The sequence below is a fragment of the Chiloscyllium punctatum genome, chromosome 42 (assembly GCF_047496795.1).
Source record: "Chiloscyllium punctatum isolate Juve2018m chromosome 42, sChiPun1.3, whole genome shotgun sequence".
Classification (NCBI taxonomy): Eukaryota; Metazoa; Chordata; class Chondrichthyes; order Orectolobiformes; family Hemiscylliidae; genus Chiloscyllium; species Chiloscyllium punctatum.
The window spans coordinates 44,261,228-44,280,004 of record NC_092780.1 but is presented as its reverse complement, the minus strand read 5'-3'; the positions used below and the strand labels follow the sequence as shown (position 1 = coordinate 44,280,004).

The window sequence follows — 18,777 nt, the reverse complement described above, 5'->3', positions numbered from 1 at the left end:
AATGAAAGGGAATGGGTCTGGGTTGGTTGCACTTCGGCAGGTTGGTGTGGATTTGTTGGGCTGATGGGCCTCTTTCCACACTGTAAGTAATCTAACTTAGAATTCAGCCTATGTCCTCTAGCTCCAAATTTCCACTGTCTCCTTAATGAACTCTACTCTTTCTCTAATTTCCTTTTATCCTTAGTATACCTGCGTACTCAATGTACTATCTAACGCATACTCCTTATCAATTTGGAATCCATCTCCTCTATCACTATAGCCTCGATAGCATCTCCCTCTTAGGTAAAGACAAATGCAAAGTATTCATTTAGAACTTCAGTCATGCCTCCTGATTCCCTGTGTAAGTTCCCTTTAAACAGGATGTTTAAACAATCCTGTTCCACCTTCAAGCATTCTTTTTCTATTGATATACATATATGTATTCCTTTTGTACAGCCCTTAATGCTGACCGCCAATCTTTTTCATAATTTCTCTTTTGCTTCTCTTATTTGCTCTGAACCTTTTCTATCCCTATAGCTTCTCAATTGGATTTTCTACCTCACACCTTCCACAAGCACAATTTTTCTTCCTAATCTTAATTTCTCCTTTGCCATCCAGGAAGCTCTGGAATTGTTTGTCCTACCTTTTGCTATTTGAGGCAATATATCTCAACTGTACCCGACCTATTATGAAGCTTCAATAAAAAGCTTAAAAGCTGTGATTTTTCTGTCAGTTGGCAACTCTTCACTGCCTAGTGACATCTCACCACACCAGGCGAACAGCATGTACAGACACTATCTCACAGCAAATAATCATAGAATCCCTACAGTGTGGATGCAACCTATTATGTCCACACCGACCCACTGAAAAGCATCTCACGCAGACCCACCTGTAACTCTGCATTTTCCATGGCTAATCCTCCAAGCCTGCACATCCCTGGATACTATGCGCAAATTTGCATGGCCAACCCACCTAACTTGTACATTTTAGGACTGTGGGAGGAAACCGGTGCACCCAGAAGAAACTCACACAGACAGGGAGAGAACATGCAAACTCCACAAAGACAGTTGCCCAAGGCTGAAATCGAACCCAGGTCCCTGGCACTCTGAGCCACTATGTCACCTCTCATGGATCACCAATTAGGTGCAATGGTAGAATAATTCTGCAGTGCCAATTGACAAACCTATCTTGATTTCCCAAAGTGTTCTGCCTGGTAGATCCAGCAACATCACTACCAGTGTACATAGATCTGGCTATCTGACAATGCCGTAGATTCAATCCACACACAGCCATAGTGGTGGCAGAATTGAATTTATCAATGATCTCAATCACCTGTATACTTCAACATAACCAGCAGTATAAAGGATGATGCAACTCCTTCCTCTGAGGAAGTGCAGTGTGCACCCTCAGAAGAAGCTTTGAATGGAATGAACAAGATCGAGTGAAGTGGTATAATTCAGAAGGTTGAACATGTTGTGAAATTTGAAATGGTTTGGAAAATATTTACAAGGATGTTGCCAGGGTTGGAGGGTTTGAGCTATATTGAGAGGTTGAATAGCTGAGATTGTTTTCCCTGGAACGTCAAAGGTTGAAGGATGACATTATAATGGTTTATAAAATCATGAAGGGCATGAAAGGGTAAATAGACAAAGTCCTTAACCTGGGATGGGCAAGTCCAGATGAGGGCATAGGTTTAGGGTCAGAGGGGAAAGATTTAAAAAGAGCCTGGGGCAGCTTTTTCACAGAGAGTGTGGTGCGTGTATGGAATGAGCTACCAGAGGAAGTGGTGGAGGCTAGTACAATTACAGCATTTAAAAGGCATCTGGATGGGTATATGAATAGGAAGGGTTTAGAGGGATATGGGCCAAGTGCTGGAAAATGGATCTAGATTAACTTAGAATATCTGGTCGGAATGGATGAGTTGGGCTGAAGAGTCTGTTTCCATGCTGTCCATCTGTAAGACTGTATGACCACAGGCACTAGTATAGATCTATCATGCCCATCTTAGAGAAAGGTGGCACCATATGAGTATGAGTCAAGAGTGTAGTGCTGGAAAAGCACAGTAAGTCAGGCAGCATCCAAGGAGCAGGAGAATTGATGTTTCAGGCATAAGCCTGCTCCTCGGATGCTGCCTGACCGGCTGTGCTTTTTCACCACCACACTCTTGACTCTGATCTCCAGCATCTGCAGTCCTCACTTTCTCCACCATATGATTATGCCTAGTTCCAAGAAAAAGCTTGGGAACTCAAGACAGTTACCATTTGGGCTATCAGTAGACCAAGATCTATCCTAACAACACAATGATAGGTGATTGAAAATATACCTTGCTATGTTTGCATAACCCACAATCGCTGTCATGGGTAAGAAAAACCAGACCATGACCATAGTCTTGCCTACTGATGGGAATTGTGCAACAGGTACCAGGTTAGTATCAGCTAGATGTCCTGGCCAATACTTATCTCACAACTACCATCATTTGAGCAGCTTATCGGATCATTCTCACATTGCTTATTCCAGCAATTTGCTGAATGTCAATTGGCAGCTTCATTTTCTATATTACAGCAGTGACTTCAAACATATTTCATTAGCTGTAAAATGCATGTGGTGGGTGCTATGACATTATATAGTACCATAGAATCCCTACAGTGGAAACAGGCCATTTGGTCCAACAAGTACACATGGACCCTTTGAAGTGTATCCCACCCAGACTCATTCCTCTACACTATTACTTTACAATTCCCCTGGCTAATGCTCCTAACCTACATATTCCTGAGCACTATGGGCAATTTAGCATGGCCAGTTCACCTAAACTACACATCTAAGGATTGTAGAAGGAAACTGGAGCACCCGGAGGAAACCCATGCAGACACTTTTTTTTATCCTTGACCACTTCATCACAACAAGAGAAAGGAACAGGGAATCATAGGCGAGATGCTAAAACATTCTGAAATCTTAATATTCTTCATAAATCCACATGCTACATCAATTGAAGAAATTAGTCCACTTACACTCATTCATATTTATTAAAGATTCATAATGCAGTAGTGTTCAATTTAAATGCTCAGAGCAGCATGACTGTCTTGTACATTCACAATATTTTATGAGATGAATATGGCTGAAAGTTGCAAGTGATCATTTATGTTACAGAAAGTAACACATCAAAGCTTGTCTCAGGTAAAGGGAGCGCAAAACAGACATCTCCCACAGGACTGTTGCTTCAGGCAGTTAACTAATCAATTAACATAACACTGAAAAAGTATCCCAACAGTAAAGCTGCAAATTGTACAGGGACCTCACTTATAGAAACATAAAAACTAGGAGCTAGGTCATTTGGCCTTTCAAGCCTTCTCCACCATTCAATATGATATGACTGACTCTCAATGCTGTCTTCCCGTTTTCTCCCAAAGCCCTTGATGCCTTTAAAATCTACAAATGTATCAATCTTATTCTTGAATATATTCAGCTTCTGCCTCCACAGCCCTCTGTGGTAGAGGATTCCAGAGATTCAGTCTCCCTTGAGTGAAGAAATGTTTCCTCACGTCAGTCCTAAATGGTCTACCCTGCATCCTGAGACCAGTGTCTCCTGGTTCTTGATTGCCCGCTCCAGGGAAAGAATTCTCCCTGCCTCCAGACTGTCAAGCTCTTTTAGAATGTTACACATTTCATTCAGATCCTCTCTCATCCTTCCAAATTTGAGTGAATACAGGCCGAATTAAACCAATGCCTCCTAATAGGAAAGCCTGCCATTCCTAATATTAGGTCAGTAAATCAATTACACTCTCCTTTTGGAGGTAGAAAGCAAAACTGCATGCAGTACTTCAGGTGTGGTCTCACCAAGGCCCTGTAGAACTGTAGTAAAACATCCCTTTTTCTGAACTCAAATCCCCTTGCAATAAAGGCTGACATAGCAATTGTCTTCTTAATTGCTTGTTGCTGTTGCCTGTTTACTTTGTGACATTTTGTTCAATGACTTCATCACGTGTCCCATCACAGCATTAAAACAAGAGGATGCTCTTGTGCCTGTTTCAACATTCAATGAGATGCTATTTGAAATACTATGTAACACCCTATACCCACCTTTGACCCATATTCTTAGGTTAATCAATTTCATGTTTGAAATTAATGATTGATTTAATATCAATTGTCTTTGGGAGGAAGAGAGTTCCAAATTTCCATTCTTTCTCCCTCCTCATAATTTACTTGTTAAAGTTTAGTTATAATTCTGCTAAATATTAGCCACACGCCCTCCAAGTTGATATTTCCTTCAACAGGCTTGCTGCTCAGGTTGTAAAATTACTTTTATCACCGGGTATTTTTTTCCTTTATCAATGAAGGCTAAGCACTTCATGATATTTTCTAATCAGAGGTGCTATTCCACACCTCCAGAGAAGATGGGACTTGAACCTAGACCTTTTAGTTCGCACAGTGGAGGGATACTACCACTGTGCCACTACAACCTTACAGAAGCACTGAAATGGAAATGTCCCACATATTCAGCCAAAAGGCCAGATTGAATCAGGATCCTTTGTACTTTATTCAACATGTGTCCAACTGAGCTATGTCATCTAAGACCAGCAGTTCACGTATTTTGAATCATTCCGTTCAGAGATGTTATGACATTCTTCTGGAATGGGTGAGAATTGACCGTGAACCTCCTAGCTTAGAAGCCACTACCACTGCACCACAACAGCTCTTAAAATGACAGTCCAGATATTTTCTAATCTACCTTTTCAGAGTTGTTATTCCATGCCTCTGAAGCAGCATTTCCTCTAGGTAGTATGTACTGCCACTCTGTCGTCCCACAAACGGCAATGGGTGTGCTGATGCAGATCTCAGTATTGTCTTCTGGTTCTGGAAGTTGTTGCTCTGCACAGACCTTGGAGGTGCCCACAGTAGAGAAAGAAATTAGAGGAAATGCAATTCCAGAGTAGGTAGAACCTGGACCTATGCCTCCTGGCCTGGAAGGGGTCTTGTGGCACACTTCCACTGTGCCACAAGACCCCACACAAGTGGCATTGCTCTATTATACCTTTTCTATTTTCTACGGGCACCATAATAAAGATAATTATTGAAGGCCTTCTGGCTCAAAGATAGTGGCACAACTAATACACTACACAAGCCCTTTGACATTTTGTTTTAAACTCAACTTATCCAAGTATATTCTGAAACACTTCTGTAGCAGGTAGAACATGAACCTAGGTCTCCTGACTCAAATCAGTTCATTCATTTCTAAATTATTATCTCTACCAGTTGTGATGTCTTAAGAGCTATATTGCTGGAAAAGGGAAATGAGGGAAATATAAATTTAACAGTTATTGTTAGGTAATTACTGGAGACTAAAACTAAGGATTGGGAGACTGAACACCATGAAACTCAGATGTGATGGTGATGGCAGTTGTTTGAAGAGATACTCAATTGCTCCCAACTGAATTATGTTCAAGAGGAAGAAAGATTGTAAAAGGTGGAAAACAACATCCATGGCTAAGCAATTAAATAAGGATGGTATAAAGACAAAAACTAAGGCTTTTTCTTTTGCAACTTGCAAAGCTGTGGGGCTGGCAAGAAGGTTGGGAATTTTTTAAAGATCAATAAAGGCTTATTAAAAAGGTAATTAAAAGATCAAATATTAATTAGGAAAGAAAACTATCACAAAATATAAAACAGATAGCAAAAGCTTCGATAAGTGTATAAAAGGGAAGAGAGTAGCTAAAGTTGGTTCCTGCGAGGATGAGATAGACAGTTAATAGTGGGGAACACAGAAATGGCAAAGTCATTAAATCAATATTCTACTTCCATTTTCATGGTGAAGGACAATAGTGCCATTGCCATAGTAATAGGTAATGCAGAGGTTATAGGAAGGAGGGAACTTAGAATAGTTATCATCACTGAGGAAAAAGTAGTAAGTGAACTACTGGAATTGAAGGCAGACATGTCCCCACACACTAGATTCTTAAAAGGAAGTAGCAGCAGCGATAGTGAATGGTTAAAATATTCCAAAGCCCCTAGATGTGGGAAAGGTTCAAGTGGATTGGAAAAATGTTACTGTAATATCAAAAAGGGAGAGAGGCAGAAAGTATAAAATTATAGAACAGTTAGTTTAACATATACTATTGGGAAATAATTAGAATCCATTATGAAGGAAGTATTGACAGGACATTTGGAAAGTTAAAATGCAATCCAACAACATCAGCATAGTTTCATGTAAGCTAAATAACATTTGACTAATTTATTACAGCTCTTCAAAGATGTAAATAACTAAGGTGTATAACATGGATCCTATAGATATTGTATATTTGTCACAAAAGGTTAATGCATGAGGTAAGATCACATGGGGTTTAGGAATACTATATTATCTTGGATGGAGGGTTGGCATGCTAACAGAAAGTGGGGAGAGTCAGGAAAAATTGATCTTTTTCTGATTGGTGAGATGTAACTTGTGGGTGTCAAACAGTTTGACCTGTGCGTACAAATATTTGCAATCCATATTCATTACTTGCATGCAGGGATAGACCTAAAATAGGTGGGAAAGAAAGTTGCAATGAAGAAATAAGAAATTCACATAATGGTAGGTTGTATGAATGAGCTAAAATTTGGCAGAAGAAATTTAATGTGGATCAGAGTGAGATGATCCATTTTGTTAGGAAGAATAGAAAAGCAACTTACTACTGAAATGTAGCAAGACTTCAGAATGCTTCAATCCAAAGGGATCTGTGTGACCTTATGCATGAATCACAGAAAATGAGTCTGCAGGTGCAGTTAGTTATCAGGAAGGCAAATGGAATATTGGTAGCTATTGCTAAAGGAATAGTGTATAAAAGTAGGGAAGTATTGCTGCAACAGTACAAGACATTCATGAGACCACATCTGGAATACTGCATACAATTTTGATCCTCTTACTTGAGGAGGGATGTAATTACATCGAGGCAGTTCAGAGGAGGGTCTGTGGATTGATTTCAAAGAGGGGTTTGTCTTATGAAAAGATAATGAGCAGTTTAGGCCTATACACTCTGGAGTTAGAAGAAGGAGAATAAATTTAATTGTGGTATGAAAGATGCTAAAGGGGAAGTCAGATGCAAAGTAGATATGGAGGGACAATCTAGAATTGTTTTAGGATAAGGGTGAGCAGATTTGAAACAGAAATAAGGAGAAATTGCTTTCTGAGAGGGTTCTGAAAAAAGAGGCAGATTTTAAATTAGTAATGAGTTGAAAGGTTCGGGGAGGGGTTCGGATAGGAGAGATGAGGCCAAGGTGAGGTCAACTATAATCATATTGAACAGCACAGCAGGCTCAAGGCACTAAATGATCTACTCCTGCTCCTTGCATTCTTTACCCATGCAGAGTTATAAAGTTTTGCAACCACCCCCCTCCCCTCTTACTTCCCTCCAAGGCCTCAAGGGATCCTTTCATATCCACCACAAATTCACCTGCACCTCCACACACATAATTTACTGCATCCGCTGCACCCGATGTGGCCTCCTCTATATTGGGGAGACAGGCCGCCTACTTGCTGAACATTTCAGAGAACACCTCTGGGACATCCGGACCAACCAACCCAACCACCCCGTGGCTCAACACTTCAACTCCCCCTCCCACGCCACCAAGGATATGCAGATCCTTGGACTCCTCCATTGCCAGACCATAGCAACACGATGGCTGGAGGAAGAGCGCCTCATCTTCCACCTCGGAACCCTACAACCACAAGGGATGAACTCAGATTTCTCCAGTTTCCTCATTTCCCCTTCCCCCATCTTGTCTCAGTCCCAACCCTCGAACTCAGCACCACCTTCCTAATCTGCAATCTTCTTCCTGACTTCTCCGCCCCCACCCCGGCCTATCACCCTCACTTTATCACCCTCACCTTAATCTCCTTCCACCTATCGCATGTCCAACGCTCCTCCCCCAAGTCCCTCCTCCCTACCTTTTATCTTAGCCTGCTTGGCACACTTCCCTCATTCCTGAAGAAGGGCTCATGCCCGAAACGTCGATTCTCCTGCTCCTTGGATGCTGCCTGACCTGCTGCGCTTTTCCAGCAACACATTTTCAGCTCTGATCTCCAGCATCTGCAGTCCTCACTTTCTCCCAGAGTTCTCAAGGGAAAGGCGATGCAAATCCCAGCATCTCTTGGCCTATATTGTTTCGAATTTTTTTAACTAATTGAAAAGAATTTGATCTTGTGTTTCTAAAATTATGAGCTCATATTTGTCCACATTAAAATTGGTGTATTACAATTTTTTCCAAGCATTTAGTCTATCAATACTATTTTGTAATGTTATGCTTCCATAAATATTTCTTCCAATGCCAACTGTCTTTACATCACTAGAAAAAGTTTTTTTTATTTTATTGTCTAAGTCCTGGGGGCCTGGACACAGGTCTCTATGGTGCATCACTCGGCACATCCTGTGAAATCAAGTATCTGCCCATTCTCCCTACTGTCAAGCTGTGCAGCTCCTTTCCTGATCAGTTTGACCATTTTTATTCAATTCTACGAATTTTAATAGAAATTAACAGTCTGTTATGAAGGACTTTGTCAACCGCCATAAACAATATTGATAGACATTCCCTTGTCCAATGTTTTAGTCACCTTTTCACAAAATTAAATCGGGCTCATTGTATTTGTGTGGAGCTTGCAAGTTCTCTCCCTGTATGTGTTGGTTTCTGCTGGGTGCTCCAGTTGCCTCACCACAGTCCCGTGTTCATGCAGGTTTGATGGATGGGCCATGTTAAATTGCCTTGTAGTGTCTAGGGATGTGCTTGCTAGATGGATTTGCCATCATAAATGCAGGGTTAGGTAGATAGTATGGGGATGGGGAAGCTGGGTCTGGGTACAATGCTGTTCAGAGGGACAGTACGAACTCAATGGACTGAATGACCTCAATCTGTACTGCAGGGATTCTATATTTGAACTACCTCTTACAAATTCATAATCTGCTCAAGATTGTCAAGATGTTCAACCACTTAGTTACAGACTTAGTTTAAGACGTTAAACTAACTGGCATATAATTCTTAAGATTTCCTCTGTATTTGTAAATGAAATGAGAAGAGCACTTTATTTTCAATCTAAAGGGACAGTCTTGTGTTTGGTCCATATCCCTCCACATCTATCCCATCTTTGTACATGTCTAAATGCTTCTTCAATGATTAAATTGTACTTACTTCCACCACTACTTCTGGCAGCCTGTTTCAAAAACTCACCACCCTCTGTGAGAAAAATTGCTCCTCTGGACCTTTTTGTATCTCTCCTCTCTTACCTTGTCCTTTAGTTTTCAACTTCTCTACAAAGGGGAAAAGCTATTGGCTGTCTACCTTATCAATGCCTCTCATTTGATAGACCATTGTAAAGTCCTCCTTCAGTCTCCTAAGCTCCAGGGAAAAACATCCCATTCAATCCAACCTCTCCTTATAATTCAAATCTTCCAGTCCAAGTAGCATCCTACTAAGTCTTTTCTGCACTTTTTCTAACTTAATAATATTCTTTCTCAAGTGAGGTGACCAGAACTGTATGCATTACTCCAAATGTGGCCCCAGCAATGTCTTGTATAGCTGCAACAAGATGCCCCAACTATTAGGCTCAGTGCTCTGACGGATGAAAGCAAGCATGCAAAAAGCCCTCTTCACCTCTCTATCTACACGTGACTCCACTTTCAAGGAGTTATAAACCTGCACCACTAGATCTGTAGTCCTCACTTTCTCCTGTACCACAATGTCACTTTGTTCTATAACATTCTCCAGAGCCCTAGCATTGACTGTGTAAGTCCTGACCTGGTTTGACCTACCAAAATGCAACATCTCACATTTATCTAAATTAAACTACATCTGCCAGTCCTCAGCTCACTGGCCCAGTTGATCAAGATCTTGCTGTCTTCCCAGATAACCTTCTTCACTGTCTACTGCACCATCAATCTTGGTATCATCTGCAAACTCACTCATCAAACCTTTTTAGTTATCATCCAAATCATCTTGGTTACAAACTGTCCAGGAAAGACAGTAAAGGACGAACAGGATGCGTGGTAATGGCGTTGTTTAATGAAGACATTGCAGTGCAGGAATAATTTGCAAGGACTTTACAGAGAAGTCAAGAACTATAGTTATAATTGTGGATTTTAATTATCACAAATATAGACTTGGGTAATACCAAATGACAAATAACAGCGGACCCAGCACTGATCCCTGTGGCACACCACTAGATACAGGCTTCCAGTCTAAAAAACACTCTTCCTCACTCTCTTCTACCTTTAAGCCAGTTTTGTATTCAATTTGCTAGCTCTCCCTGGATCCAACAACCTATCAAAGGCCTCACAGAAGTCCATGTAAACAACGTTTACTGCACTGTCCTCACCTACTTTTTTGGTCACGCCTTCAAATAAAACTGAACCAAATTTGTGAGCTACAATTTCCGACGCACAAAAGTATTCTGACGATCCCAAATGAGTCCTTGTCTCTCCAAATGGCTGCAGGTCCTAGCTCTCAGAATCCCCTCTGACAATTTACCCACCACAGACATCAGGCTCACCAGTCTGTAGCTCTGTAGCATTTCCCTCCAGGCTTTCTTAAATAATGGCACAATCTTCAGACGTTCCACTTGTGGCTCTCAACGAATCAAATATTTCTGCTACGCGTCCCGCAATTTCTTCCTGAGCAATCCACAAAGTCCTGGGATATACTGGAAAGTTTCAATAACTCTCATCATCCAAGCTTCCAACTCCTACCAACCTTACTCTTCATAAGATCATGCTGGTCCTGAACCCTCTTTAACTCACTTTTGAAAGCCTTCCACTTACTAGCTGTCCCTTTGTCTGCAAACAGCCTCCCCAATCAACTTTTAAAAGTTCCTGTTTAAGACCATTAGAATCAATCTTGCCCCAGTTTAGGACTTTAACCAGACACATCCTTTTCCATAGGTATTTTAAAATCAATGGAATTATGATCACTGACCCCAAAGTGTTCCCCCACTAACAGTTCTATCACTTGTCCTGCCTTATTTCCCATAAGGAAGTCAAGATTTGCCCCTTCCCTTGTTGGGCCATCTACATACTGCATGAGAAATTTCTCCTGAACACACTTCGCAAATTTGTCTCCATCCAAGCCCTTAACAGTATGGCAGTTCCAGTCAAAGTTAGGAAAATTAAAATTCCCTAATATTGCAACCCTATTGTTCTTGCAGCTATCTGCAATTTCCCTACATATCCTCAATCGCCCACTGACTATTGCGGGGCCTGTAGTACGTTGAGGTTCCAACAATTGAGGTTATACCTTGTCCAAACACAATTACATCATTTGAAGGGACAGGACCACATTGATTCTACTTAAAACATAGCCAATAGCCTGATCAACTGCTTCCTCAGGTGACAAGAGCTGAGGACTCACAAAGAAGCATTTTTGTGGCTAAAACAGAAACTTGGCTCAGTGAAGGGCAGGACTAAATATTAAATATTCTTGGTTACAAACTGTCCAGGAAAGACAGTAAAGGACGAACAGGATGCGTGGTAATGGCGTTGTTTAATGAAGACATTGCAGTGCAGGAATAATTTGCAAGGACTTTACAGAGAAATGCAAGAACTATAGCTTTAATTGTGGATTTTAATTATCACAAATATAGACTTGGGTAATACCAAAGTAAAGGGGAGAGAAGGGCAAGAAACCTGCAGTGTGATCAGGAAACTTTTCGATAGCAGTTTGTTTCCAGCCCAATGAAAAAGGGGGCCATACTAGTTCTGGTTCTGGAGAATGAGTTGGACCACGTAAATCAAATGTCAATGAGGGAATATTTAAAGGATGGTGTTCACTCCATCATAAGGTTTAGGTTGGACATGGAAAAGAATAGTCAACCATCCAGAGTAAGGAGGCAGGAGAATGACACAAGGTAAATCAATCATTAGGAGAGCTAGATCAGACACAATGGGCCAAAATGCCTCCTTCTGCACCTCTGTGTTTTTTGTGTTGTGGACAATAGCATCACAAAAACTATCTGATTGTTTATCATAGATCTTCTTATGGTCAAATTGTCACTTTCCCTATCATTTTATTCATTCATGGGACAAGAATTTATTGTAAATCCCTATTTGCCGTTGAGAACATTGCAATGTTAGAGAATGAAAATGTCCTATTGGGTCAAGGACAAAATTAACTTGGCTGGAAACAAAAAGGTGAAATTGCATTGCCTGCCGCATACCAAAGGTCACTGCAACAATTGCTGTACTTTAATTTCTTCTAGATACCCTGAGATCATCAAAGGTGTTGTATAAGTGGAGATCCATTGTTTTTTAAATCATTATTTCATGAAATTCTACTTCTGATTGATGAGTGAACATATTACTAAAATATTGAGCAGGTGTTCACAATCATGCGTGATCTCGACTTAGTAGGCAAGAATTGTGACTGGTTGTAGAAGTGTATTAAGAATGAGAGGGTACAGAGTTAAAGATATTTTACAAAAGAAGCGTTGATGTGATGTGATCCTTTAAAAACTGTCTTCCATCACTAGAAAGCCATGGATAACAATGTATGGGCGAACCACTATTCCAGGTATCCCTCCATTTTGACTACATCATGTTATTTCACTATCATTGAATGAAAGTCCTGGAAATCCCTTCCTAAAAGTGCTGTGGGCATCTCTAGTGTAAAGTCGAAAAGTGTGGCGCTGGGAAAGCACAGCGGGTCAGACAGCATCTGAGGAACAGTAGAATTGATGTTTCGAGCATAAAAGGGCTTTTGCCTGAAACATTGACTCTCTTGCTCCTCGGATGCTGCCTGACCGGCTGTGCTTTTCCAGCACCACACTTTTCAACTCTGATCTCCAGCATCTGCAGTCCTCACTTTCTCTAGTGTACAGCCTGCCCTTTAGACTCTACGCGACACATTGCAGTGGTTCAACATGGCGGTTCACCTTGCAATTTTGGATTGTTTATAAATACAGGCTCAACCACATCCTGTGAATCTGTTTCACGCAGCGAGTGGTTAAGATCTGGATTGCACTTCCTAAGAGGTCAGGTCAACTGAGGCATTCACAAGGGAATAAAACAAAGAACTGCAGATACTGGAAATCTGAAACAAAGACAGGAATTGCTGGAGAAACTTGGCAGCCCTAACAGCATCTGTGGAGAAAAAGCAGAGTTTCAGGTCTAGTGACCCTTCTTCAGAACGAGATAGTAGTCGGAAAAAGTGTTATACAAGCTGAAGACTTTGGGGTGTGCATAACAGATTAAACAATAGGTGGAGATGAAGGCCAGAGGGAGAGTAAGAAAGTTAGCCTGGCAAAGGCATTAATAAAGTTAAACCAGAGAGACAGCAAAGTTGCAAATGGGAATCATAAGTAGGTAAAAATGGTTGACTGTGTGCCAAACTACCTGTCTCCCCCTTTGAGTTCTGTCTCCACTCATCACTTCCTCCTTTATCGTTCCCTAGCACACTACCAGCACCAACTCTTGTTTTCATCAAATACGCTACATTTTTCCAGCTACTATCTAGATCTGATTAGATTTCCTACAGTGTGGAAACAGGCCCTTCGGCCCAAAACGTCCACACCGACCCTCTGAAGAGAAACCCACCTCCCTATATTTACCTCTGACTAATCCATCTAACACTATGGGCAATTTCCCATGGCCAATTCACCTGACCTGCACATCTTTGGACTGTGTGAGGAAACTGGAGCACCCGGAGGAAACCCACGCAGACACAGGGAGAATGTGCAAACTCCACACAGACAGTTTCCCGAGGCGAGAATTGAACCTGGGTCCCTGGCACTGTGAGGCAGCAGTGCTAACCACTGAGCCACCGTGAAGAAGTTGCTTGAATATTTAGAGTTTTCCATTTCATTTTTTTTGAGGTTTGATCTAGATTAGAGCTGATCACTTCTGTCCTTCAAAAGCAATTGAAGGCTTCCCCTTGACACTTAAAAAAAATAGTGGTTTCATATGTGTTAGTCACATAGCTTTATCAATCAGTTCCACGTTACTGATTCCTGACGGGAAAAGAACTCCCAAGAAAAAGTAGAAATGAGCTAATTTATATGTCATTTTTCACTCCATTTCCTCTCTCCTGAGCTCAATCCTTTGATTGATCCATTTTAATCTAGTCATAGAGTCATAGAGTCATACAGATGAACAGCATGGAAACAGATCCTTCGGTCCAACCCGTCCATGCCAACCAGATATCCCAACCCAATCTGGTCCCACCTGCCATCACCCGGCCCATATCCCTCCAAACCCTTCCTATTCATATACCCATCCAAATGCCTCTTAAATGTTGCAATTGTACCCGCCTCCACCACTTCCTCTAGCAGCTCATTCCACACACTTACCACGTAAATCTATGCCCCCTGGTTCTGGACTTCACATTCCCAGGGAAAAGACTTTGCCTATTTACCATATCCATGCCCCTAATAATTTTATAAACCTCTATAAGGTCACCCCTCAGCCTCCGACACTCCAGGGAAAACAGCCCCAGCCTGTTCAGCCTCTCCCTATAACTCAAATCCTCCAACCCTTGCAACATCCTTGCAAATCTTTTCTGAACCCTTTCAAGTTTCACAACATCTTACCGAGAGGAAAGAGACCAGAATTACACACAATATTCCAACAGTGGCCTAACCAATATCCTGGATAGCTGCAACATGACCTCCCAACTCCTGTACTCAATACGCTGACCAATAAAGGAAAGCATACCAAATGCCTTCTTCACTATCCCATGTACCTGTGACTCCACTTTCAGGGAGTTATGAACCTGCACTCCAAGGTCTATGACACAGCCAGAAGATTGCATCTCCAGTTCGAATTCTTTGACTCGAAAGTCAAATATCAAGAATGACTTCAGAATAATAGAGGCAAAAATTAGAATATAAAAGTAAACTACTGGAAAAATAAAAATTGACAGCAAAAGTTTCCACAAGTACATTAAGAAAGGAAAACATGTAGTTGATGTAAATGTTCTTTCATTAGAAGATGAGACAAGGAAATAGTAGAGCCTTTGAACAATTAATTTATACCCATCTTCACAAGAGAAGGCACAAAACAAGAATCTCAAGAACAGTGGAAAATCAAGAGGAAAAAGGGACTTGGAGCATTGGAGGAAGAGAGTCCTGGAAAACCCAAGAAAAGGACATTCAGCAGGTCTCTCAGTAACTGTGAAGAGAGAAACAGAGTTAATAATTATAAACAACATAAAAACTGGTTTTCTGGTCTTATCACATAACTGTTTACAAAAGCTTGCTGTGTGCACATTGGCTTTTGTGTTTCCTACATTACCAATGGTGATTACACATCTAAAGTAATCATTGGCTGTAAAGTGCTTCCATATGTCCAGTGTATAAATGTCTTTCTTTTTCCGCATACCTCTTCTTTTTTATCCAGTTTTCTCCCTACGTATTTACTCCTCTCCTTTCATCTGGCTTCTTCAGCTCATCCTCTTCTCCCATTTTCCATTATCCTACTGTGTACTCTTTTCATCCCCCTTCAAGTTACTCACACGAACTATCAACAACTCAGCTATTGCTGAACCGACAACATTGAACGTATCAGTTATAATGTTTTGTGCACATTGACTTTAGTTGTCAAACATAATGATACAAACAGGCATTGATTCAGTGGACTGAATGGCCTCCTTCTGTGCTACAATGACATCTAGAACTCTTGGAGATACATTAATTGTTAATATTCATCTTTTGTAAAGTCTCTGGTCCCCTAGCAAGAAAGGGAGTCATTGAGCCTGAGAAGTAGTTGCTTGTTTCAATCTGTATATATTATTCTATACAGACTCAAATTGATTACTGCAAACCTTTTATAGCATTCACACCATTACCTGCTCCATCCTAAACCTACCCATCCGTCATCTCACCTCACCTCAATCTGTCCTGTATCCAGTAAAATCATGAAGGATTTAACTAGAAGGCATTAAAGCCTGACAGCGGTTTAAAATTAGGTGAGGATCACTATAATTCCAGTCTTCACTGAACAGTCTGTGTGTGAGTCCACCACAAAGAAAACAGGCTCAAGTGTACTTGTGAATTGTATGATTTAGTTCTTTTTCATACATTGAGTTACATCAGATATTCTATAAATTCCTAAATGCAGAACTCTGATCTCTGTGACTGATGGGAGAGAAATTCGCTGACAATGTGTGACCACTAAACTAGAACTCTACCATTGGGAAACCTGGCATTGAGGAATGGTTGATGTGATTGGGGATTGGTTAATGTGATTGAGGATTGACTTTACACCTTGCCTAATTGAAATGTGTAGTGAGTAAAATTCAGCATCCTGTATGCATACAACACACAAACGAGGAACTCTGCTATTCAATAGGATCATGACTAATCTGACAATAATCCCAAATCCTTACTCCTGCCTACTCCTGATAACATTTCAATACCTCACTTAATCGGGTTTTATCTACCTCTACCTTAAAAAATATTCAATGATTGAGCTTCCACTGCCTTCTCAAGAAGAGAGCTTCAAAGACTCATAACACCCTGAGTGAAAGAATTTCACCTCATCTTTGTTTTAAATGTGCAACTCTGGATTTTTAATTAGTGATCACTAGCTCCCCCCCCGCCACACCCCTCCACCCACCCCCGACCACTCACCACTCCATAAACATTTCCAATCAGGAGCGTTATTAATGTGAACCCTGTACTTTAGACTAAGTGAGCAACTGTTAATCACTCAGAAGGAATCAACAGGAAACATAAGTTAAAACAGGAAATAAAGTACTCAGATTGGGCTTAGGTTCTGCAGTACAGATATTTGGTTTGAGATGAAGGCATGAGGGTTTTGAAATTGTCAGGCTGGATCCCTCTGCATCAGTGCTTGGAGAACCCATCAGGTGTCAGACATGGAAAATTCTGATCCAAGCTTGTGACTGATAGCAAACATCTGGAAGTGGGCGAAGTGCTTATGGATACAAATTACCAGTGTGCATCAGAAACCCCTGACCCTGGACTCTTAAGGAAATTGAGGAAAATGGTGATAATATGATAAGGTGGAATGAAAAAAAAATCCTTGTAAATGGTAGAACAGAATTGACAAATCAAATGGTTTGATCCAGTTGCTTCTTCTAAAATGTTCTTGTATTCCTCAAAAACAGAGGCATGCTATAATGCATGTAAGTTAATGTCAGTTTCTCGTGAATGATTAGAACAAATTTTCTCTCATTTTCCTACAGACAGTGTGTTCAGAGAATGCCTCGGGAATGGAACTTGGGCAAGCAGGATTGACTACTCCCAGTGCCAACCAATTCTGCAGCAAAAGGTTTGTGCTGCTTTCAATGTTTAAAAGGCATGAATAGCATAGAAAGAGATAATTTTACAATGTAACTATATTGTCAGAAACTTCACACGCACATCTTTACAAACTCCGGAGGTTAGTGTGAGTGTTATCAAGGCAATAATTCTATGTGTCAGCGTGAATTCTGAAGTGGACAGTGGAATGGTAGTCAGTATGTAACTGTTAAACAGAGAACTAATACCAAGGGTCAGCATCTGGTATTGAGGTTTATTTCTGGAACCTGCATTGTTGACAGCCTTTCATTTCCTTTAAAAGTTGAAGACCAGAATCTATTTCTATTCTACTTCTTCCATGGGCTCGATTCTAGCTTTCTACTTTCTATACTGAGGATATCTAGATTCCAATCAGACTCTGACCCTAACAGAGATTACAACCTCGGAGAAAGTGAGGTGCTGGAGACCAGAGTTGAAAAATGTGGTGCTGGAAAAACACAGCAGGCCAGGCAGCATCCGAGGAGCAGGAGAATTGACATTTTGGGCATAAGCTTATTCTGCTCCTCGAATGCTGCCTGGCCTGCTGTGTTTTAAGCACCACATTTTTCAACAGAGATTACAACCTCATCAAGATATACTCTTGGATTGAACACGGATCTACCTCAGATCCAAACACAGATCCAAATTCCAACCCATATCAAAACTAAGACCTGTTGAAACTCATTGTCAACATGCCCTTATCTCAATCCCCAAACCATTCTCCCATAATCATCCTTTTCTTTGGCTGCTGTTATTGACTAAATCAGACCCCCTCAAAACATTCAGATGGTAGTGTAAACCCTAAGTTTTTCTTATTTTGAAGGTAAATGCCAGCTGTTGTGTTCTGGATATAATTTGATTGGTCAAACTACCAAATTTGAAGCAAAACACACTTTATTCGCACACTATAGTGACAACACAACAAAAGAAAGAAGAAATTGGAATAATTTAACTCCATTGGAAAACTTAACAGAATAATAGATAGAGGAGACTCCCCTTCCTGGACGTATTAGTGTAACACACACCTGCTGGTGAACTCCAGACCAGTGTGTACAGGAAGAACACCCATACAGATCAGATACTGAACTATAACAGCAACCATACCAGCACCCACAAACAGAGCTGCATTAGGACATTGTTTAAATGGGCAAGCAACCTAGAACTCCAGAAGGCAGAACAGGAACACCTACTCAAAGGATTTAAACCAAACAAGTACCCCAAGAGCAGTATCCTCTGGTACTTATGGGAAAAACTTAAAGAAGAAAGCATGACATCACCAGATATGATAGTGACCATCGAAATCGATGTTTCGGGCAAAAGCCCTTCATCAGGAATAAAGGCAGTGAGCCTGAAGGGTGGAGAGATAAGCTAGAGGAGGGTGGAGGTGGGGAGAGAGTAGCATAGAGTACAATGGGTGAGTGGGGGAGGAGATGAAGGTGATAGGTCAGGAAGGGGAGGGTGGAGTGGATAGGTGGAAAAGGAGCTAGGCAGGTCGGACAAGTCCGGACAAGTCAAAGACACATCAGAGGTAACTACCCAACTACTCAGAC

General features: G+C 41.0%; 1 protein-coding gene across 5 annotated transcripts in view; it reads left to right on the top strand.

The window, feature by feature from the left end:
* Positions 1 to 18,777, top strand: part of LOC140465922 (corticotropin-releasing factor receptor 1-like) — a 345,472-nt gene that overhangs the window by 152,276 nt on the left and 174,419 nt on the right. For all 5 annotated transcript variants that reach the window (XM_072561876.1, XM_072561875.1, XM_072561877.1 and 2 more), the window contains one exon: positions 17,134 to 17,219. In XM_072561876.1, the coding sequence (XP_072417977.1) occupies positions 17,134 to 17,219 (86 nt within the window). The remainder of the gene's footprint in view (positions 1 to 17,133; positions 17,220 to 18,777) is intronic.